At 32.7% G+C, this 24,922-nt stretch overlaps 1 protein-coding gene across 3 annotated transcripts in view; it reads right to left on the reverse strand.

Annotated features, from left to right (window-relative positions):
• Nucleotides 1-236: 236 nt before the first annotated feature.
• The window catches only part of LOC128864957 (ATP-binding cassette sub-family G member 1), a 128,250-nt gene continuing 103,564 nt past the window's right edge, over nucleotides 237-24,922 (reverse strand). For 2 of the 3 annotated variants that reach the window (XM_054104768.1, XM_054104769.1), the window contains 5 exons: nucleotides 17,535-17,843; nucleotides 13,226-14,598; nucleotides 13,043-13,143; nucleotides 6,788-7,076; nucleotides 237-6,709 (listed from right to left, as the gene is read on the reverse strand). In XM_054104768.1, coding sequence (XP_053960743.1) covers nucleotides 6,498-6,709; nucleotides 6,788-7,076; nucleotides 13,043-13,143; nucleotides 13,226-14,598; nucleotides 17,535-17,843 — 2,284 coding nt within the window. In that variant the 3' untranslated portion in view covers nucleotides 237-6,497. Of the gene's footprint in view, nucleotides 6,710-6,787; nucleotides 7,077-13,042; nucleotides 13,144-13,225; nucleotides 14,599-17,534; nucleotides 17,844-23,366; nucleotides 24,279-24,922 lie in introns of those variants that run through there. The other variant, XM_054104766.1, reaches the window with a different exon arrangement.

Here is a 24,922-nt window from a genome sequence, read left to right on the forward strand (position 1 = left end):
TGATTATAAGAAATGAAAAAAATGTAATGCATTTTTTTCAATTTGCAATGCATTTTCAATCAAATTATGCTCTAGGTTTCGCTGATATATCACAATTTCATGGGCTTGCCTCAAGTCCCGACCCCATAACCATCAGTCCTGATAATCTTAAATGCATAAATACAAATATTTACACAGCTATATTGCCATGTGTGAAAATACCAATTAGTTCTTTAAAATAGCCCAATTAGTTTTTTTTTTTTTTTTTTTTTTTTTTTTGTTTTTTATTGCAATTTACAAAATATGTTGATTAGATCTTTTGTGACAGTTATTGCAGTTTTGATGAAGCAAATTGGGCTTATTGGATACATTTTTACTTATAATTTTGTGATACATACATATGGATATTGACTTATTTGGAACTGGTTGTAGAATTGTTTTTTTTTTTCTTTTTTTTTTTGTGTGTTTACAAAATATTTCTAATGTTCCCATTTTTTAACACTTCCTGGTAGTAAGTGGCATGCATGCGAGCTTCGCTTATTGCATATTACATTTTATAAAATTATGATTTTGAAATTTGCTACTTTTCCTACGCCACATTCCCTAAACCATCTATTTCGAACGTCAGAAACATTGGCGTGAGCGCAAAATATCCGCAGCCTTCGGGTATAGCTGCCGCTTAACAGGCTGTTAACGAATTGCCTGCTTTACACTTGTATGTACTCCCTAGAAATATGCAATAAGTAATTGCGAGAAACTTTCCTTTCACACGAAAATGTGACTGGCAATCGAGAAACATTTCATGGGGTAAGTCAAAATGCCTTTCCAAGCTGAACATTTTGTTGCATCTCCCAAAAATCGCTGTGATTTTATTTTAAAATACTGCTGGTTGTATATTTTTATGGATGCACTTCCCTCTTTTTAGCTGCAAGCTAATTTTTTTCGGATTTTATGGCTTAGACGCAAAACGAAAAGTGGAACTTAAAAACTTATAACTGGCACAGAAATGCTTTAGTGTATATTTTTTAATATATGGACGGAGGAGAATATATTTTGTGTGCGCTAAACTTTTAATAGTGCGCCAATTAATAGGTTTTAACTGGCTTTTTTGCAGTCGTGGGATTTATTAATTAATTTTTTTTCACAAGTAGGCATAATTTTTCTTAAGGTGTATTTGGTTAGTGGATGGGAAAAAGGAGAGAAAAACAACGTCGATATAACTGAGTAGAAAATATTTATCTGAAAACTTCTTCATAGACTATTTTTTATTACCAAATTGTTTCTGTAGAAGCTTTCGAGGATAATTTTTAGTTATCCCGAGAAAAATTTCTCCAGTACAACACTGAAATTTGATGATTTCTGTGGAAATTTGCATAAGTGTGAGAAGGCTTTCAATGCAAATGTAAGAACTTTGTTATGCAATCAAAACAATTAAATTAAAAATTATATTAATAGGAGCTTTGTATCTCTCTCTGGCCTAAGCGCACCACCGTTGGCTTCATCGGCTGCTCTACGCCAAGCTTAGATTAGGTTAGGTTAGGTTATGCTGGTAGTCGGCCTGTACGACCTACTCACTTAGAGCTTAAAGGTCCATTGTGATACCACTGTGCGACACGGAAACCTGATTTACTTTTCTTCGAGGAACCATTTTGTGGCTCTTATGAAGCGCAGGATTGGTCCCATCCCCACGCCAGATAGTTTCGCAAGAGAATTGAAAAAATATTTACCTAGAAAACCTGTTCTGATTTTAGCCAAGGCTGGTCAATTCCAAAGAAAATACTCAATTGCTTCTTCCTCATCTCTACAACTTCTACGAAAACTCCTAGTCTCAAGGAATGCCAGCCAAATTGCCAAAGACCGGCTGTACAAGCCACGACCTACGAGATATCCTCTCTGGAAGGACTAAGCAGTTTCTTTGTATTTTTCTTGTGCTCTACACTTAACTCTTAGCATTTTGTATTGCCTGCCGCCTTAACTATGGACCACATACCAGGTATATACCTATGAAATGAGACTTTCAGCTTTTAGTCCATAGATGTCGCTAGGAGTATTTTTAAACCTTCCCAAATGTCTTGTTGTTTTCGTCTGTCATCTGTAAACAATATTCAGTTCATTGTTTGTTACGTTTCATACAACAATGCATTTTTGTCACTCTTAAAAATGTCGAATCTCGTTCCTTCAAACTACGATTAGCGGACATCGAAAAATCACTTGTGAAATGCTGCTCTCCCGGTTGAAAAGGAAGTCTTTTTTGCATCAAATCGTTACGGGTGATGAAAAATTAGTGTATTTCTCCAATCCCAAGCGTAAACGATCGTATGGTCCGCCCGGCCAGAAGCCAAAAACAACGTTCAAACCAATTCGCTTCGGCCGCAAGGCAATGCTGTTTGTTTTCGGGAATCAGCGTGGTATGATTTGGTACGAGCTATTAAAGCCAGGTGAAACAGTTGACGGTGCACGCTACCAACGACAATTGACCGATTTGAACAGCGCTATACACCGAAAACGCCCAGAATATGCCGATCGGCGTCACAAAGTAATTTTTCTTGATGATTTTCTTGATGACAGTGCACCGCCACATCAAACAAGATCGACCCGGGAATTGGTGGAGACGTACAATTAAGAACCGCTGGTGCATGCGGCTCACTCACCAGACTTGGCGCCTTCCGATTATCATTTTTTTGCATCGATGGGCCACGCACTTTCCGAGCAACGCTTCAATTCTCACGAAGAAGCCAAAAATGGCTCGATGATTGGTTTGCGGCCAAAGACGGCCAATTTTTTTTGACGCGGCATCCACAAATTGCCTGAGAGATGGAAAAACTGTGTCGCTAGCAATGGCTATTATTTTGAAGACTAAATTTGTAACCATTTTTTGTTAATAAACGTATAACAAGGCCATGCAACGTTTTTTAGCATTTTCGTTCCGCGAGAGAGAAAAAAGATATAACGTAGAGGAAAAGGAGAGAGAAAGTGCTATACCTTATTTATATCTTAGATACTCTTTAGGGCTATTCACGCCTCCCTTTTGTGCGGTCTTTCGCCTTTTCCCCCACTCCTACGCTATTGCTCTAGTCTAAGTCGTACGTCGTAACTCGTATTGTAGGAGGAAGAGAGAACCACGTATACGTTATATACAAGGCGTTAGAATATAACAGAGAGAGAAAGAGAGTGACGCGTTAACGTAGAGCACTAACGCCATATTACTATAGTAGAGCGAAAGAAAGCAACATATTGTTAGAATAGGCGCATGCGCGTGCCTTGCCTATGCATGTCTAACACTATACGATATGTGTACGCACGGCTCTATTTGTAAATTTTATCTTTTTGTATGCTCTGAAAATGTTATGAATTTATTTAGATACATATTCTTTCTCTCTCTCTCATTCTCCCTCGGGTCTCTCTCTCTCTCATTCTCCCTCGGGTCCATCTCTCTCTCTCTCATTCTCCCTCGCGTCTCTTTCCTCTTTCTTTGTCTGCCTTGAAACTTTCACTTGTGTTATGTGTACTACGCTACACTCACTTTTTTTGTTTTCTTTGATGGTTTTGCGGTGCTATCCACATATAAACCAAAAAGTCGTCCAGCCATTGGAACTTTACTTGATAGTTGTTTTGAATAAGCTATACTTCTTTTAATAAAAATTTATGAAAATTAAAAAAAAATCGAAAGAAAAGTAGTCAAAAGGTTCAAAATATTGCGAGTCTATTATTTTGTCCGTAAGTGTATTCATAAACATAAAGAGTCTTTCAAAAGGGACGCCTAGACGGTACCCTTTCTGTGTCATCTTTGACATTTGTCAAGATTGCGCGAAAGAACAAAGTGCTAAAGTTTTTGAAACTTATTATGAAAATGGTAATTTTTTTGTTGAAATTAACCGTCCGAATGGCTCGACAAAAACTGAATGTATTCATCAGCAAGCAAAATTGCCACATCTAGCGAGAAGAAAACCTTCGAGTAGTTTTAGAAAAAATCATTAAATCCACTAAAATGTAATGTTTCGATAATATAATCTATATTTAGATGCTTTATTTTAAAGCAACATCTAAACGAGTCTTTTGAAATACCCTTTACGTTACAAATGTTTGATTCTGCACTTTTTTCAAATATTTGCTATTTTATACACGTAATAAAGTTTTTAAATTTAATAAAATAAAAAAATATCTACTACTTATTCCCTATATTTTGTTCAACAAATACTCTTTCACAGTAATCTGGGCAACACTTTTTTGGGCTGAAATTCTACAGGAAAGATTAATGGATACTTTTGTACTAAAACAAAAAATAGGCGTTCGAAGATGGAACTGGACTATAGGAGATATAGCAGGACCTTTTGTTACTATAGAATAGTTTTTGATACACATTTTTTTATAACTCTTTAGTGGTGACTCGGCATTTTTGTTCAATAAATTCTCTTTCACAGGAATTTGGGCACCACTTTTTTGAAGTGCAATTCAGCGGGAAAGATTAATGGAAATTTTTCTATTAAAAAAGGAGGCATTAGATGAGGAAATGTAACTATAAAATTACCCTGGCTTGAAAAATAATCTTTTAAGCTTTTCTAACAGCGACTCCAGTCGCATGGAAATAAGCGACACGTCCTTAGTGATCCAAAAAGTGGTGAAATACTTAGGTATTCAACTTGACTGTAGGCTTACTTTCTGGGCCCAGATACGGCATGCGGCTACCAAAGCAGCAAAGGTCACGGGTATGCTAAGTAGATTAATGGCAAACATCGGTGGACCAACACAGAGCAAAAGAAAGCTAATTATGGCGGCCACAAGCTTGATTCTCCTGTACGGCAGCGACATATGGGGAATTGTGCTAAATTGCAAAGCGAAGCGCAAGGCACTGGAGGCCGTGCAACGAGCAGCTGCACTTAGAGTTGTCTCAGCCTACCGCACTGTCTCAGGCGCAGAAATTTTCGTGATCAGCGGGCAGATACCCGTCGACCTCATGGTCCGGGAACGAATGGAAGAAGAAGAAGAACGTCATCACTAGCTTTTCAGAACGGAGATGCCAAACCATGCTGCAGTGGCAAAGCCGATGGGACACTGAACCGAGTGACAGATGTGCGACGAAACTTATTCCATCAATTGACAAATGGGTCCAAAGGAACTTCGGTGAAGTGAACTACTTCTTAACTCAGTTCCTCTCGGGCCACGGATACTTCCGGAGATACCTATATCGCTTGGGCAAGGTAACCGATTCCAAGTGCATATACTGCGAAGCGCTGAGCGATGACGCTGAACACGCGTTGTTTACTTGTAACAGATGGCTCGCGGAAAGAAATGCTCTGAGGGAGCAGATTGGTGACATCGCACCGAGCAACATAATCAGCAAAATGCTCGAACGCGAGGACAGCGGGAACGCGGTAAAGAAATTCATCGAGAACGGACTACGGAAAAAAGAAAAATTGACTTCGGCACAGTGCAACAAAGCGGAACCGCACTGATAGAGAGACAAGAAGACGAGCTTATAGAAAGCCATGAAAGCTGGCTACAAATATGGTGGACCCAGACGTGGGTGAATGAATAGAATTGGTTCTTTATGGATGCCGTTCTGAGCCCTCCAGAAGTGATATAGAAAGCAGTTCCGGGAAGGGTGTCTCCCCAGAAGGAGAGAAGGGATCGTTTTAGTGGCCGCACCGCACGACGCAGTAGACGACGGTCGCTGTAAGTGCGAAGGCATTTTGAACCCTACTTCACCCACCAAAAAAAAAAGAAAAGTAAAGCATTGGTGGCACTGGAAACTAAAGGGCGTAGAAAAGTAGTGTGTGATATTATCAGTGTTGTTGTAATTAAAAATTATTCATATGTTTTGAAGTTTCTTTGGTTTGTTGACATTTTACTGGATATTTAAATTCTAGCGAGCTTTGCAATGCTTAGTTTATTTTCTTCATACTTTTAATGGCTATTTATTTTAAATTTTACTGCTTTCCATTTGATTTGTTTGATTTGAGTGCTATTTTCCTTTGATAATAATGTTGCTTTGTATGACTTTCAATATCTTAGATGTTTTATTTAATATTTATTATTTAATATTTTCTATAATATTATATTTGAAGCTATTTACGCGCTAATCTAAGAAATATACCAACATTTTCCCATACAAAAGAGTCTTCGGTGTAACAAAAATACAAGTAAAATAAAAATTAAAAGAAAAACCTAAAGCACCGTATGCGAACATGCATCTTAACAATACAATTACATTAGTTTCAGTATAATTATTAAATTACATGGTCACTATGCGTAAAAATTCTACATTATTTAAACATATGTATGTACTCGTATTTATATATGTAAATTCAAGACCCTAAATAATATCAATTTTCTCATAGAAAATACATTAAACGTACGATTTCAAATAAACTGAAATCAGCGTGGAATGCCCTTGGAACTGTCTTGCCGACTGTCTACTTACAAATACATACAACTTACATACATATAAAAACATAATATAATTACATAGTACAGCTACAGCTACAGCTACAGCTACAGCTACTGGTTGTGCCTGCTGCTTAGCGTATGAGGTGCAGCTTCCAGCGCAGCACAAAGTACGCAATAACGCGCAGCGCTATGAAAGTACCCAGCAGGGCTACCGCATCAATCCAATACTCAGCTTGGTCCATCGACATCTCCTCCAAGAACTTCTTGGGACTGCGGAAGTGACAGTACATTTCATGGCACTCCATTTTGGCGCGATCCATGCCATAAATGGATACCATGGCGCCTGGTTTTAGTAAACAAATAAGCAAATAATTAGTATAAACATTTCCATATGCTGCAGAGAAAATAAATAAATACGCACCTTCAAATCCATAGCGCACGTAACTGACGTACGTCACCCACTGCAGATAGCCGGGTATAGTGTCGAAGTTGACAAAGAAGCCCGAGAACAGAATGGTTGGTATTGTAGTGACCGGACCGAGAAAAACGCCCGCTTCGATATTCATGCCAGCACCAATGAGTAAGCCCAGCGACTGCGCCACCAACGAAGTTAGCACACAAATGAAGACAAACATCGAGATGCGCAACCATTCCATAGGTTGCGAGGTCAAGTAGTAGACCACAATCACGTAGACACTTGAGAAGAATATCTGCGTGAAGATAATTTGAGAGTGAAATAGTTGTGCCTTACTAGTAAGATTTATGTAAGAAGGCCACAAGAAAAAAAAAGGTAATTGTTTTTTCTATTAAAATCAAATTAAACAAAAATTATTTTAATTTAAAAAAATTAAAATTAAAATTAATTAATTTAAAAAAAATTTTACTTAAATAATTTTTTTTAGATAAAAATAAAAAAAAAATATATTAAAAAAAATTATTTTAATTTAAAATTAAATAAAAATTAAATTAAATTAAGAAAAAATTAAAATTAAAATAAAATAATTTTAATTTTAAACTATTTTAGTTTTAAAAAAATTACAGTTAAAATAAATTGAAAATTTAAATTAAAATAATTTTTTTTTAATTACAAAAAAAAATTAAATAAAAAAAAATTTAATTTAAATTTTTTTGAAAAATAAAGAGAAAAAAAATTTAATTAATATAAAATATTTGTTTTAAATAAAAAATAAAAAATAAATAATTTAACTTTAATTTTTTAAATTTAAGAAAATTAATTTTAATTCTAATTTTATTATATTTTAATTTTACTTTAATTTTAATATTTTTAATTAATTAAATTAATGCATTTTTTTTAATTTTAATTTTAATTTTTTTAATCTCAAAGTTAAAAAATGCTTTTTTTTAAATCAAAATAAAATAATTTTTTTTTTATTAAAATAAATTAATAAATTTAGAAAAATTAAAATATAAATAAATAAATGAAAAAAAAAATTAAAATTAAAATAAATAGTAAAGATATTAAAATTAATTTTTAAATAAAATTAAAAAAAATCATTCTTATTTTAAGCTATTTTAAATTTAAAAAAATTAAAAATTTAAATAAAAATATTTTTTTCTAATTAAAAAAAAAAATTAATTAAAAAAAAATTAATTTTGATCTTTTTAAAATATTTAAAATAAAAACAAAACAATTTTAATTAAAATAATATACATTTTACTAAATAAAAAAAAATTATTCTAATTTTAATTTTTTAAATTTAAAAAAATTAATTTCAATTTGAACTTTTTAAATTTTAATTTTAGTTTAATTTTAATTTTTTTTTAATTTATTAAATTAATTAAGTGTTTTTAATTTGAATTTGAATTTCTTAAATTTTAAAATGAAAATTAAATTAAAATGTTTTTTAAATCAAAATAAATACATTTTCTTTTATTAAAATAAAATAATAAATTTAAAAACTAATTAGAATCAAAATAAATTAATTATAAAGAAAATTTAATTTAAACAATTTTTTTTTAAATAAAAATAAAAAATATGTATTAAAAAATTGTGTTTATTTAAACTATTTTAGTTTAAAAAAATTAGAATTAAAATAAATTAAAAATGTACATTAAAATAGTTTTGTTTAATTAGAAAAAAAAAGTTAAATTAGAAAAAACAAGTTATTTAAATTTTTTTTTATTTAAAATTGAAATAAATCAAAAAAAATTTTTAATTAAAATACATTTTTTTAAATAAATTTTTTTAAATACAAAAAATTGTTTTAATTTTAATTTTTTAATTTAAAAATATTAATTTTGTTTTTTTTAATTAAAAATTTTTTTTATTTTTAATTTCAGTTTAATTTTACTTTTTTAATGAATAAAGTTAATTAATTTTTTTTAATTTGAATTAAAATTTTTAAAATTATAATTAAATTAAAATGTTTTTTAATCAAAACTAAATTAAATTTTTTTTATTAAAATAATTGGAAAAAAATTCTAATTATTTCATAAAAATCGCAAATAAAAATGAGAAGTTGCATGCTATGCCGCTTTACTCTTTGAAAGCATTTTTTGACAAGTCACTTTTGAAAACACCAAAATATATCGCTCATTAAATTTAATAGTGTCATAATAAACTTTTTTTTTCAGATAATTAGGCACAAATTACCACAAGCTCTTCTTTCAACATAAATAAAAATTTCACGGCGTTATTTATTCTTAATAGCTTAGCCAGATAGTGGTGTTAATCAGGATTAACGACCTAATTTGAAATTAAAGGCTAATAATGTGGATTAAAAAAAATTTCGAAATTTTCTTTTTTTTTATTGTGTACAAAGTTTGAAATTAGAAGAAATAAAAACTAAAAAAAAATAAATAAATAAATTGGTAATGTTTTTATTGGAATTAGTCAGCAAAAATATTTAGATTTACGTGAGCAGCACCGATTTGAAAATGCCTCCAAAAATCGATTTTTTATTAACAAAATCATTTTCAAAAATTGCAAATAAATAAAAAAAACAAATATTAAAATGGTGAACATTCGTTACATGGAAGAAATTACACCACCAACAAAAGAAAAGACAGAAAATGCATAGCACCGTCAAACAAAAAATAAAAATCAACGTGAATTTCAAGCCACGTTAATCAGGCACAATATTATAATGAAATAATATTACGAAAAAAACGGCATTCCATAAATTAAAAAAAAAAATTAAAAAAATTTCACAATTTTTCGAAATTTTCGTAAAAATGTGTAATTTTTTTAATTTTGTACAAAGTTTGAAATTGTCTGTTGCTTGGTTTTTGTTGCACCACAGACTATATTTTTACATTAAATAAAAAAATTCAATCAAAAAACAAAATGTTAAGGCTCTTTTCTGGTCTAGAATTTCGAAAAAATCGATTTTTTTTTCACGATGGTTTACCTATACTTTCAAAAATATACTTGCAAATTTTTATATTGAAATTCGTTGTAGGTTAGACGTTACAGTCTTTTAAAACTCCGGTTGGGAGTACGACACCCAGGTATAAGCGCGTGAACCGTGTTTTTCTCGAAACTATGTTTATCGAGTTGGCGTTGGCGATTTCTCAAAAAGTATTGAACCGATTGATTTGGATTTTTAATATGTTATTGAGTACACTTGTGACTCTCGCGGGTAGCATAATTATAATTTTATAATCAATTTTTCTATTTTTTTTAATAGTGAGAACCTGCAAAAAATCCTTTTTTTTGTTTTTCCAATAAACAGATAGAATATCTTCAAAAAAAATTTTTTTTTGTAAATCTGCTACCCACCATAGCGACACATCTCCTGATGAATAATCGACCGCATTTTTTTTTCAGACGTACCTGAGCAGACCAATCAGTTATGCGAGTGGCATGTGTTACGTCAGGGAGAGCGATTTTTTATTATTGTTATTGAAAAAAATATTTTTTTTTGTAAATAAAGAAATGCTCTAAATAATAATATCATAATAAAAATGATTTTCAATTGACACCGATTGTTTTTTCTCAATTTTCAACGCCTTCAATTTTCACGTCTCTAGACCAGACCAGGTGCCTTGGTTGGTTGGTTGGTTGGTTTAAGGGTGACCCCGTATCGGAGTGCCACATAAACCGCAAGTTGAGTCCGATGTGTTGCCGTAGAGTTCATTATATTGTATGATTTCCTCACCTAACCGAGATTTTTATTATCGATTTTGGTCAAAGATATTAATTCGTTTCGAGAATTTGGTGAGATATTCGATTTTCAGGTCCGAGAGTACTGAAAGATTGTCAATTTTTGGAGAGCCTAGAAGAGCGAGTCGACTTCTGGTTAAACCGGGACAACTGCACAGCAAATGCCTGCTCGATACTTCCTCATCTTCGTCCTCGCAGTATCTGCACAGGTCGTTTTGAGGAACCACGAGCCAATGTGCATGAGTGCCCAAAAGGCAGTGGCCGGTGCTAAGAGATACTATATGCCTTAGTTTGTGTTTCGAAAGACATATAAGAGTTTTTGTCTGTTTCAGATTGTAAGATGGCCAGATTTGTCTGATCGTAACGCAAGTAGTTTCCACTCGCCACCTCCGATCAGCAATGCTGTGAAATTAGCAATGATGTGAAATTCTCGATCAATGATCATTTTACATGTTGAGAACGGAATGTGGATTGTGGCTAAGTTACTAACATTTGATTGCGCAGCTCCAGATCTTGCGAGCTCATCAGCTTTGCAGTTATCTTCGAATCCACTGTGACCCGGTATCCAGATAACTTGGACAAAATTCTGAACACTTATTTCGTTAAGAGATAAGAGACAGGATCGAACCACATCTGAGTGGGTATAAGAGGAGCTGAGTGCTCGAACGGCCGCTTGACTGTCAGTGAAAAAGCGGATATCCTCTAGTGATATTCTCTTTTCTAAGAGAGTTTTCGCAGCATACCAGATAGCGTATACTTCCGATTGGAATACACTACAGTAGTCGGGTAGTCTAAATGATAGATTGATGTGAGGGGAATTGGAAAAGATTCCAAATCCCACTTTACCGTCTTGTTTTGAACCATCTGTATATATAATCAGAGGGCCATCGATTTCGGTAAGCTTTGCCTTCCTTTCTTCCCTAGTTGGGAGTGAACAGGAGAATAGCAAGGGTGGTGATGGAAGAGTTACATGATAGTCTATGTCGGAAGAGATAACAGTGTTCCTGTTCAGTATGGCCGAATGGCCAAGATACTTATACAAGTGGTTTGGATTCGATCAATTGTTGCTACTCTACACCGTTTTTCGAGTGCTGCCCAGGTGCCTTAATAAAACAATTTATAAAACAAAGGAATAAATAGCCAAAATTGCCGCGCTCTTCCCCACTTATTATTGTGAATACAGATGTATAAACTGTTAAAAAATAATTATTTTCAAATAATCGCTTCAGATGAATGAAGAGTTGAAGATTAAAAGATCTGCATAAAAATGTTTAAAAATTTTAACAACGGAATTTTGGTTATATTTTTCACTTTTTTGGAAGATATTTTGAAAGAGAACTTAAATAACTCAGCAAAACTTCGAATTTTGATAACTTTGGAAATGTATTTTCTCCTCTTTTTAATTTCTAGCAAAATTAACCCATGCATGTGATCAACTTTTTTAACGCAAATATCAGCCGGGGCGCTGAATTCCGTCAGCTAAATTTCCAACATTTTAGGCTCCTAATGTGCCAAAGGTTATCCACTACCCAATTTTTTTTCGCAAATATCAGAATAAAAATTTGTATGCCGACCTTTTGAGCGTAAACTCTTCCAACATCTGAAAGAAGTTTTGACGAAATTTGTAAAAATTTTTATGCACACCTGTTAATCTTAAGCTTTTATATCATCAGAGCTGATTTTTCAGATTTTTGATTACATTTTTGACGTTTTCTGGGAAATAGGTTTAAAGCAAACGTTAATAATCCAGCCAAATTTTTAGGAATTCATATTTCGAATGGAGCACTCGAAATATATTTATTCATCAATTTTTTCTCTTCGAAAATTAACCTATTCACGACCAAATTTTTTTTCGCAAATATCAGAAAAAAAAATCTGTATGCCGACCTTTGAGCTTAAACTCAGCTATTATTTGAGGCGACATTTAAAAAAAATTATTGATGAAATTTTTAAATATTTTTATGCATTTTAAACTTTTCTATCATCTGAGTTGATTTTTGGATGTTTTAGGTGATATTTTTGACTTTCTTTATGGGAAATAAAAAATAAATAAAAATAAGCAAAGGTGAAAAACGTGGCTAAATTTTTAATAATTTAGACTCTTGAAGTACCACAATTTCATTTCTTCGAAAATTAACCCATTCACGATCCAATTTTTTCGCAAATATTGGAATACAAATTTGTATGCCGATCTTTGAGCTTAAGCTCTGCTATCATCTGAGGCGACATTTAAAAAAAAATATTGATGCAACTTTTAATCATTTTTATGCATATCTTTTAATCTTAAACTCATCTCTTATCTAATGTGACATTTTGGAAAATAGTCATATTTTCATCTTAATTTTGAACATATTTTTATTTATCGAAAAATCGATTTTTGAAGGTATTTTCTAATCGGCGCAGCTCACATAAATCTTATTACTTTTCCGAAATATTTCAGCTAAAGTCTTCAAGTATAACATATTTTATAATATTTGTGGATAAACAGTAATTTTTTTTCGGCGTGGAGCCCTAATAAACATTCACTTACACCTAAGTCACATTGCATACCTGAAAGGGCAAATCCGCCATAGTTTTTGCAAAGTAAAATGCCTTCAGCGAATACCAGTAATTGAGATGCTCTCGCACAAATACCGACATTTCAGTGGGAACTGCAAGTACAAAAACAATTTAATTACAATGCCATAAAACGAATTGTTGCCCTAAGACCTTCACGTTCATCAATTTACTTACAAGTCAAAATGGTCGGCATCATTGCTGTAAACATCGTGAAGAGCGTTGTAAAGAAAATACATCCCGCATTGCTCATGACCTTCGACGCTTCATTGCCCACATCATAGTAGATCATGCCAATGATGGCGCCAACAATGACGTGCGAAGCCAAACGCATGTGGGTCAGCATGCGATCGCGCATGATCGTCACAAAGGAACGCTTTAACAGTATACAAAACTGTGTCCAACCACTGGTGGGGAAGCCCGAGCTGTTGGGCAGCGTAATGACACTTTCGTGCGAGTCCAGCAGTGAGGTCGTGCAACCGGCGGCAACTGCCTTATCGGCGACTCCTGCATGTGCACTTTGACCGCTTTTCGAATTCAAGCTACAGCTGTCTTCATGTCCACTATAAGTCAGCCCAATACTGGTATTTCCATTGCCATTATTGCCATGTGGAATGTTCAAGTTGATGACGGTGCAGTCGGATTGCTGTGATTGTTGCGTCTCCAATGTCGGTTGATTGTTTTCACTCGAGTCCGATTTGGCGATCAGGCCAATGGTCATTTCGCCCATTTTACATTTTTCATTCTCATGAGTGAGCGTTGTGGTCGCTGTTAGCGTTGCATTGGTGGCATTTGTTGTGCTATTGGAATTGTTGCAACCATTATCACGTTTGGCAATGTCATTTGCAATACAACGCACGTCCGACAAATCCAAGCCATAGTCCTTTTGACTGTACTTCTTGCATTTGCCTTCCTTGACCGCCGCCAATAGCTTTTGCACGGATTCGCCATACTCGCCGCTGGCTACCTCCAGCACATAGTCGGCCGGATTGTGATATGAAGGGCAATTGTAGCCGAGCGACGAGAGAAATGGCACCAGACCTCGCACACGCCCTTGATACATACACTGGCCCTCGGCGAGCATGTACAAGTGATCAAATTTTTCAAAGAGACGCGCCGACGGCTGGTGAATGGTGCAAACGATAGTGCGGCCGCCACGTGCCAACGACTTGAGCAAAGAAATCAGCTGGAAACATGTTGAACTATCCAAACCGGATGTGGGTTCGTCAAAGAACATCACAGGCGGATTATTAACCAACTCGAGCGCTATGGATAGGCGTTTACGTTGGCCACCCGAGAGGTTGCAGGTCTTCGTATTGCAGGATTCCTTCAGACCAATCGTGTCAAGTATCTCCTGGACTACAACTCTCTTCGCAGCCAAATTCATATCTTTACCCAGCTTCAGATTGGCTGAGATCATCATCGATTCATGTACCGTGAGATTCCCAATAAGTATGTCGTCTTGCATAATGTAACAGGAAAGCTTACGAAAGCGACGCAGATTGCGTTCCTTGCCATTGATCAGCACCGAACCGCTCAACTGTGATGTTCTGGAAGAAGAAGTAAAAGTAAAGTAAAGTAAAGTGAAATAAAAATAGTGAGGAGGGAAAGAAAATCAAGCAATGTTGCTTGGAGTATCAGGTTTAAAACGAAACCATATGAGAGTTTGAGATGAAAAATGTGGTGCAAGGGTACAAGAGAAAAAGTATAAAAAAATCCCAAAAAAAGCGCATGAACTTAAAATTGGAAAGAACGAAGAATTTTGTTATGATCGAATGCGATACGACTTTTCTTGGTTACTTAGACCGGTCTGCGCAGGTCAGTGCAAAATACTGCTTCAGTGAAGCGAGGTCTATTTGCAAATGGATCGAAGCTTCGCTGCATTAGGAAGCGATACTTTTCACTCATTCCCTGTACGTATTTGAATATAATTCGAAAAGTTATGGGAGTCTTAATATACAATTTTGAAGAATTACTCAGCATTGTTTCAGCTGTTAATGACAAAAATAAGAAAAAAATCTAAGAAAGGGTGATTTTCGAAAATGACAAAAAACATTTTTGTTTCCAAAAATTTTTAATAAAAAATTTTGCAAAACAAAGTTTGGTTTAGAAAATATAGTTAATCCTAAAAATTTAAATTTATAAAAATGTTCAAAAGAACCTAAGATATTTCACTTAAAATTAAAAAAAATTCCAAAAAAATTTCTAAATTTCCGAAAAGTTTAAATTTATAATAATGTTTATAAGAACCTAAGATACTTCACTTAAAAGGATTCTACCAAATTTTCCAGAAGAATGTTTTGTTTAAGAAAAATACAATTTATCCTAAAAATATATATTAATTCTATAAAAATGTTCAAAAGAACTTGAGATATTTCAATTAAAAAAACTTTAAATTAAAAAAAAGCTTCCAAAAATTTTAACTAAAAAAAAAAGAATAAATATTCTCCAAATTTTGTTTTTCTAAAAAAATTTGTTTTTCCAAAATTTTTTTTTTAAGAAAAGAATTTATTTTAAAAGTTTAAATTTGTAAAAATGTTCTAAAGAACCTGAGATACTTCACTTAAAAGAACTCTACCAAAATAAAAAACATAAAAAATTTTTCTATTACACTTAAACGAATTTAAATTTAAAAAAATATATTTTTTCCAAAAAGTTTAAATACAAAAAAAAAAATGTTTAAAAAGTTTTAGCACAAAAGTAAATAGTTTTGCAAAAAAAAGTTTTTTATTAGAAAAATACAATTTATCCTAAAAGTTCAAAATTTGTAAAAATGTTCAAAAGAGCATAAGATGTTTCACTTAAAATAATTCTACTAAAATTTTTCAAAACAATTTTTTTGCAATTTATTGCATTTTTATTGCACTTAAACGAATTTAAATTAAAAAAATAAATTTTTTTTCCAAACATTTTTAGCACAAAAAAAATTCCAATAAGTTTTAACACAACATTTAAAAATTTTCCAAAACAAAATTTGTTTTTTAGAAAAATACAATTAAACCTAAAATTTAAAATTTTTTAAAATGTTCAGAAATTGCACTTAAAAGAACTCTATCAAAATTTTCAACATTTAAAAAATCTCAAAGCCACCACCATTTGAAGCTCGAAATGCAGCTATTTTTAATTTGCAGTTTTCACCTCAGTGATGGGAGATTTTAACCATTTTGAAGGTCGGTATGCAGCTGTTTTGAATTTGGTTCAAAGAAATAAGAATTTATTTAAAAATTCGTGGTGTTTAAAATCTGAAACCTGTGCATCCAAACTTTCTTTTTCTTGACAACATTAATGGACAGTTAGATAGGTTATGTATTTCGGAAGAGTGTGGATCAGTCAAGCTATTAGCCTGGAATCGAAAGTAGGAAAGAAAAAGAAGAAAAGAATACCAAGCGTAACGTGATGTGAATTGGTAAATTACTGTAATGAATATTCTCACTGTCATTGAATGAATCCGATCACTTTTCTGACTGTTTCTGTGGGAACTTTTTATTTCTACGCCTTGAACATACCAGGATAAGGCATTGATAGTTGCGTAAGGTTGGATGAACTATCATATAATGCATACTAAGCACATTCAATTGTAAAAATCTAATCACACAATATAGCCAATTCACCGAAATTGACCCCATTCACAAGGTGGATCTCAACTTTTACTAAGATGTTGAACTGCCAAAGCACAGCTCGTCGTTGTCAATAAATCACTTCACATAAAAAATATACACACAAATAAAAAAGGCAACAATGGGATTGAATTGCTTTGTCTCCGTTTATCTTCAAAGCAGCCTCATTTTATATAATATAATATAAAGTGTCGTTTACAAACGCAAGAACAAATCGAGGCAATAAAAGGATATGCTAAATGGGCTGCGAATGTTCGTACAGTCAAACATTGGCATGTGTGCTCATATACGAATATCAACCCACTCCATGGGTAGTCAACTGCCATCAGAACAAATCAGAAAACATTCAAAGAATGCAAAATGTGAAATGGCGAAAGGCAAATAAAGGATAAATAGCGCAATACAACAATTTTACGAGCACTGCTGAAGGCGCGAAACAACTTGATTATGAGTTACAGAAAGAGGGGGAACAAATTGACACATCTTCCACTTTATGCCTTAACTAATGTGAGCTACAAAAGTCGCACAAGGAAGGAAGCCATAAAGGCAAAACATAAGAAAAAAAAATTCAAATCCAATAAGCGCACTTGGCACACTGTCGTCCTGGCCAACTGTGCACTTTTCTTACATATTTTTCTATCCCAAAGTTAGCGCAGCGTTCATAATTACTTGCGGCTTATTGGATTTGGCAAACTTAAGTAGTCTTACAAACCCTAACGTGGCCACAGGGACTTGGTTACCGCTTGCTCATTTATTCTTTTCATACGCAAGTATTTCAAACTTTTAGTTTCTCCATTTCTTTACATTCGAATGTTTCCTGAAAATGTGTGTGCAAGTGCTATGCGTGTTATTAGGCGAGTATTACTTACTTGTAGCCAGCTAGAATATTCATAAGTGTGCTCTTGCCTGCACCCGACGGCCCCATGATGGCGGTGAGTTCTCCATTGCGAAACTTGCCCGAAACACTTTTGAGTATAGTTTTCAAACCACGCCGTCGTCCTTCTGGCACTGAGTAGGAAATTTCCGTGAATTCAATATCGACAGGTGGCCGTTGTGGCAGGTGTGATAGCGTGACGGTTCCCTTCTTCTGGTCGTTTGGACTGCAGTTGTTTTTGATTTTCGGTGCGAGTATGTGATTTTGACCGGAAATGCCGCCATTGCAAAGATTGTTTTGTGAACTGCGAATGACAGAGAGAAGAAAAGAATTTGCGGTTTTAGTGACGCACCTTTATTTTGTTTGTGTTGTATAAAATTATTACTATAGTATTGGTGGGTTGGGTGAAATGTGTAACTTTCTTAAATTGAATAAAGCAAAAATAATCAAGAATTATGTCATCCCTGCAGCGGTTCTCGAAGAGGCAACATCTGCGCTGTTGACTAATTTCTGTAATTTCTGTAAGTATAGGTTCTAACAAGAAAACAGATTTGTTTTATATACTTCGTGTAAGGCGTTGGAAAATTACTCAAAAAAAAATTAAAAAATTAAAATTATTGAAACAAAAATATTTTATAAAAAAATTGAAATTATTAAAAAATATTATACAAAAAAATTAAAACTATTAAAAAAAATTTTTTTTTATAATAATTAATAGTTTTTACATAAAAAAAATGAAAATTATTAAAAAAAATGAACAGCATTACAAACAAAAATTTGTGTATATAATAATTAACATTTTTAAAATAAAAAATAAAAAATTTATGTATAATAGTTAATTTTTCTTTAATATGTATTTGTTTTTTTTTATTTCAATTAAATGTATAAGTACATTAAGGGTTTTCCAATAAGAGTTTTTTATATTCAAAGAAAAATGCTATTTTGTTATAAAAATGATCGGATGTTTATTTCATTATAACGAAGAAGGTACGCCGTTAATAGTGGAAAATAACATCAGGCAAATGAAATGAAATTTTCCATAACCGAATTGCAAAGTGACTGCCCTATGTCCTCGATAGCCTCACGAACTCCATCTTCGAGGTCTTTAATCGACCCAGGGCTGTTGGCGTAGACCTTCTCTTTCACGTGGCCCCAAAGAAAAAGTCACAAGGTGTTAAATCTCAAGATCGCGGTGGCCAATTATAATGACCTCTTCGAGAGATAACACGGTCCGGAAACTTTTCCCGTAACATATCAATGGTTTCGTTGTTTGTGTGGGACGTAGCGCCATCAAATTCCGGCCATACAAAATCGTTAATCATCTCTCGATAGCGATAGATAACACCTGTTATTGGAAAACCCTCTTAAACTTGTCTACTAATGAATAATAAAAATAAAAGTACAAACAAAATTTTACATTTCTTAAATTCCAAAATTAAAATTTTTTCAGCAAAGAAATAATTTTTTTGTAATTTCTTTTAACTTATTTGCTCACAAATTTTTGGGTTATATTCAGACTTTTCCCTCTGAAGACTGAAAATAAAATATCTAAATTTCAAATTTTTTAAATCTAATTTCAACAGATCATTAAATATTTTTTATAACACATTTTTTTAAATTTATTAAATTTTATTTCAAAAAAATATTATATAATAGGACTATGAATAAGTTCGTGCGGTTTTTTTTCGAAATTTGAAACTTTATTGACGTAAAATGGTTACAAATTTAATATTCAAAATATTGTCCATCGCGTACTACTACTTTTTCCCATCTTTCTGGCAATTCACGGATTCCCTTTGTGAAAAATTCGGTCGGTTTTGCCGCAATCCACGAATCGATCCATTTTTTGACTTCATCGTAATTACGGAAGTGCTGGTCAGCCAGGCCATGTTGCATCGATCGGAAGAGATAGTAATCGGATGGCGCAAGGTCTGGACTATACGGCGGGTGGGGTAGGACATCCCATTTGAGCGTTTCTAAGTATGTTTTGACCACTTGTGCAACATGTGGCCGAGCATTGTCATGTTGCAAAATAACTTTGTCGTGTCTATCGGCGTATTGCGGCCGTTTTTCTCGCAGTGCTCGGCTCAAACGCATCAATTGTCGTCGGTAGACATCCCCCGTAATCGTTTCATTCGGTTTCAGTAGCTCATAATACACAACACCCAGCTGGTCCCACCAGATACACAGCATAACCTTCAGGCCATGAATATTCTGCGCCGACGTCGATGTTGAAGCATGGCCAGGGTATCCATACGTTGCCCGACGTTTTGGATTGTCGTAATGGACCCACTTTTCATCGCCAGTCACAATTCGATGCAAAAAACCCTTTCTTTTGTGCCGTTGAAGCAGTTGTTCGCATGCCATAAAACGGCGTTCAACGTCTCTTGGCTTCAATTCATACGGCACCCAATGGCCTACCTTTCGGATCATTCCCATGGCTTTTAAACGTTTGGAAATGGTTGATTGATCAACTCCCAAAGTTTTTGCAACCTCTTCTTGCGTTTGAGCCGGATCTTGATCGAGCAATTCCTCCAATTCGGTATCCATGAACTTTGGCGGCGCACCCTCGCGTTCTTCGTCTTCCAAGCCAAAATCACCACTTTTAAAGCGTGCAAACCACTTCTGGCACGTTCGCTCAGATAGAGCATGCTCACCATAAACTTCCACCAAGATACGATGACTTTCGGCTGCTTTTTTCTTCATATTAAAATAATGAAGAAGAATTCCCCGCAAAAACACATTATTTGGCACGAAATTCGACATTTTCAAGTGTGGTAAAAATATTGTTGTTTACGCTTCAAATAAAAAACTTATACTGACGTTTGTTCCTTACGACAGTAGCTCTCCAATGAATGTTTGGAAATGTGGATCGATGGAATAATAATCAAGTTACGCCATCTGTTGTAAAACCGCACGAACTTATAAATAGACCTATTAATTTTTTAGTTATTTAAGAATGTTTACCTAATAATTTTTAGATTTTTCTTCAAAATACGAAAAACAAAAATCTAATTAAATGAGTACTTAAATTTTATAAAATTAAATTTAAATTAAAAAGTAAAAATTTTTTGAAAACATTTTTCTTTTTAATTTTTATTAAAATACAATATTTTATTGAAAATTTTTTGTGAAAAAATTTTTTTCTTGTTAATTTTTATTACATTTTATATACATACTCGTATATTCTGTTTTTGTTTCAGTAAAATCTTACTTCTTTAAAAAAATTTACTACTTTTTAGTCTCGCTCTGAATACTAGAATTCAAAATCTAGGCAAAATAGTATTTTTACTTTTTATAAAATTTGATGCCAAATAAAAACGTAAAAACTAAAAATCTTAAAAAATATGTTTAAGCAAATATTATTTTTTTTAACCCTACTTTGGGCACCTTTTTCAAAATCTTTGGTTGGGCACCCGAGTCTGGCCTTTTTCGTCCTGGTCGAGGAATTAAATTTTAGGAAGATTCCTATAAACTCAAGTCGTTAGGTATAATAGAAATATGTTAAATTCACGGCCAAAGTCGAAAAAGTCTGGCCAGACCAAGGTGCCTAACGGAGGGTTAACTAGCTGAAAATTTTGGCTCGTAAAACTAAAAGCAAAAATTTAAGCCAAAAGCATTTTTAAATTTTAGAAATTTTAATTTTAAATGAACTCAAACGATTTTATAAAATTCTTTTTTTTTTAACTATAGAATTTAATGTTATAAACATTTTTTTTATATTGCGTGAAAACTGGTTTAAAAATTTTCACTACGTTCTAAGCTGCTTTTCTTATTACTAAAAACTAAATTTTAAGCCAATTGGTACTTTTAAATTTTAAAAACTTTAATTTCGACTGAACTTTAAAAAAGTTCATAAGTTTATATATTTTTTAAATTAGTGTGAAAATTTTAACTAATTTTAAGCTCCGTTTCTTAATACTAAAAACAAAAATCTAAAAAAATATTCCATTCATTTCTAAAATTCAATTTCATTGAAATATTAATATATTTTTTAGAAAACTAGTAGAAATTAAAAAAACATTTAGTTAGAATTTGTAAGCTTCTTAAAAAAATTTAATATCAAACAATTTTTTTTTATTTATAAAATTTAATTTCATACAAATATAGTATTTTTTTGAAAACTTCTTTAAACATTTTGACTAATTTTAAGCTTCCTTTCTTAATACTAAAAACAAAAATCTAATCCAAGTGATCAGTTTTTGGTTTAGATTTTTGTTTTTAGTATTAAGAAAAGAAGCTTAAAATTAATTAAAATTTATGAATTGGTTTAGATTTTTGTTTTTAGTATTAAAAAAAGAAGAAGAAGAAAATTAGTCAAAATATTCTTAGTAATCCCAAACTTTATAAAACTTAATTTCAAGAGGACTTTAAAATTTGTTTACAAAAAAGAAAATTTTGTTATAAAATTTAATTTCATACAAATATAATATTTTTTTGCAAACTGGTTCAAAAATTTTTACTATGAATACTACAACCCAATAATCCTGACGTAATGTACACTAATTTTTAAATTTTATAAACTTTAATTCCAATTTAACGTTAAAGGCTTGAAAAAAATTACTTTCCTAATTTTACGAACATTAGTTGATTTTTTATTAAATATTCTTTTAACTCCCTCGTTAAAAATTGTTTGCTAGTTTCCGGACTTCTAACTCAGATTACTAAAATGAAAAATTTAAGCAAAATGGTATTTTTAAAATCCTATTTCAAACTAAATTGGATTTAAATAAAACAACTCAAAAGTCAATTTTTCCTGAAAACCAGTTTTTTTAGATATTTTAAATATAATTTTTAATGCAATTTGTTTTCAATAACATATTTTTATTTTGTATGGACATATAGGTAAAATCAAATTTTATAAAATTAAAAAATAGGTACTATTTTTCCTGGATTGTTTTTGATCAAGAAATCTAAAAAATAGCATACACTAAGAACTTTCAGAAAACAGTTATTTGAAATTAAGTTTTACAAAACGTAAAAAATATAATTTTGCCAGTTGCTTATCCTGAATGAGGTTGGTTTTAGCTTTTAAAGGAAGAAGGCTAAAAGACGAAAGCTTTTGTTTCGTAATACTAAAAGCAAAAATCTAAACTAAAGGCATTCCTAAATTCTTTTATATAATTTTTTTTTTTGGAAATGAACTTAAAAAATGTTATAAAAAAAAAATGTTTTCGAAATTTTTATCAAAATTTGTTTAGTAAAAGTTAGGCATAATTTTTGAAAACTTCGGTTTTTTAAACTGTGTACTAAAAGTTAGGCATTTTAAAAAACTCGCTTTTTTTAAACAGAACTTAAAAAATTTTATCGAAATTTTTATCAAAATTTGTTTAGTAAAAGTTAGGCATAATTTTTGAAAACTTCGTTTTTTTTAAACTGAACTTAAAAATTTTATTGCGATTTTTATCAAAACTTGTTTACTAAAAGTTAGGCATAATTTTTGAAAAACTCGGTTTTTTTTAAACTGAACTTAAAAAATTGTATCGAAATTTTTATCAAAATTTGTTTACTAAAAGTTAGGCATAATTTTTGAAAAACTCGTTTTTTGTAAATTAAACTTAAAAAAATTTACGGACATTTTTATCAAAATTGGTTTACTAAAGTCAGGCATAATTTTTGAAAAACTCGGTTTTTTATCGATCTGCAGAAATTAGGCAACTGGGCTGAATAGGCTGTGCAATAGAATGAAAATAGTCACTAAAAAAACTTGAATTTGCGCAATGCACTTATTCTTCATATATTCACAGCTATGGCTAAATACTTTTTCCTATAAAAAAGCTCGTTTCATTTCTTTTAAATTCAATCTTTAAAAATATTATTTGCCTACTTTATTGGTTTCAACCAGGCCGCCATTGTAGCAGCCAACTCCTGACGCAGTTGACCTGAATTTTGCCACTGTTGCTGATGCTGCTGTTGCCGCTGGTGTTGTAACGCACTTATACAACCATTCTTAGTAAGTTTTGTTTGCACGAAACAGGATAATGGTCGTGCGCGTCGTTCATTCGATTTGTTGTTGCAATCGTGCAACATATCCGCATAGGCTTCCACATATTCGGAATGGCGCCGGTGTACCGCAAAATTGTCCACGAAGCCCGAGTTGCGTATGCCACCATCAGCATCGACAACAATCTGCACTGCGCCTGGCTGCGCCACACCACTCTGAACAATGCCTTTGCCACTGCCATTCCGATGGCAATTTAGGACGAGTTGACTGCCACTGTCTGTGCTGCTGCAACGCGTCAACAGCTGCGGCTGGGAGGTTGTTAAATTATCTAAAATACTGCAACCGGATGTGTGCGACATTTTAAATGGTGCAAGGCAATTGATTTACTTTTTCTTTTATTCGATTTAGTTGAATTTTTTCTTTTTATATTGGAAACTTAGAAAAATTTTGTGCGCGTAGTTTCATGTATTTTGTTACATTGTTGGCGATTGTACGCAAGGAAGCGTACCGACTTTTGTTTGTTTTTGATATGATTTTAAATTCACGAAAGTGACACTTGGGGTATAACTTGCTTTTATTTTGTGGAGGAGCCTCCTTGCACGGTTTATTTTTGTACGAAATAAGTTCTTATACTTTTTATGCTTTTCACACCAATCATTGTTCGTTTTGCTCTTAAGTTTTTATCACTTTAAATGAAGGATATTGCCGTATATTATAATCGTTGACCCTTTATTTAAGACACATATTTTTTTAAGCCTTTAAAATTTAATTTGCCGCTTGGCCAGAACATTCAACTTGCGTCCATCAACAAACACTGAACTCTGTTCGCCATCTCAACTATGTTTACACTTAAAGTTTTGCTATTCTTCTTTGGCTGCCAAGTACATTGTTCTGTGCGCTTCAAACTTAAATGCCGTCTGCTGCCTACTGCCTACTGCCTACTGCCTTGGCTAGGCCGCGCGTTGTATGAGTGAATGCCTGCTAGAATGTGTGGCCGTTTGCTAAAGTGAATCTTCTTGACTGTGTGAATGTGTGGTGATGTGGTCGTGTAGTGGTGAGGTGGCAGGGCGTCAGTTGGATGGCATGGCACATAGCCTGTTAGTGACTTTGAATGGCTTGTAATGATACGCCGGCGAATCTCGTCATGTCTTGAGATTCTGCTCAGCCTCAGTTAAGTGCGCATAACGAAATGTTGCTGATGATGTTCTTGACAGTTTTGGCGTTAGCCGGTATGTCGATGATAACGTCATGATTAAGAATGCAAGAATATACAAATGTAACCATGTTGAGCAGTAGCTGATGATAATTATGCTATTGATGCAGCTAAAGTAGAGCTTCGACTAATAAACTTGCTTTACTCACTGACTATCCCAGATTTGAGCGGATTTGCTTTCATAATTATAAATTTTTACGCTGTATGCTTCTACTTTTGCTGCATT

The sequence above is a fragment of the Anastrepha ludens genome, chromosome 5 (assembly GCF_028408465.1).
Source record: "Anastrepha ludens isolate Willacy chromosome 5, idAnaLude1.1, whole genome shotgun sequence".
NCBI classification, from domain to species: domain Eukaryota; kingdom Metazoa; phylum Arthropoda; class Insecta; order Diptera; family Tephritidae; genus Anastrepha; species Anastrepha ludens.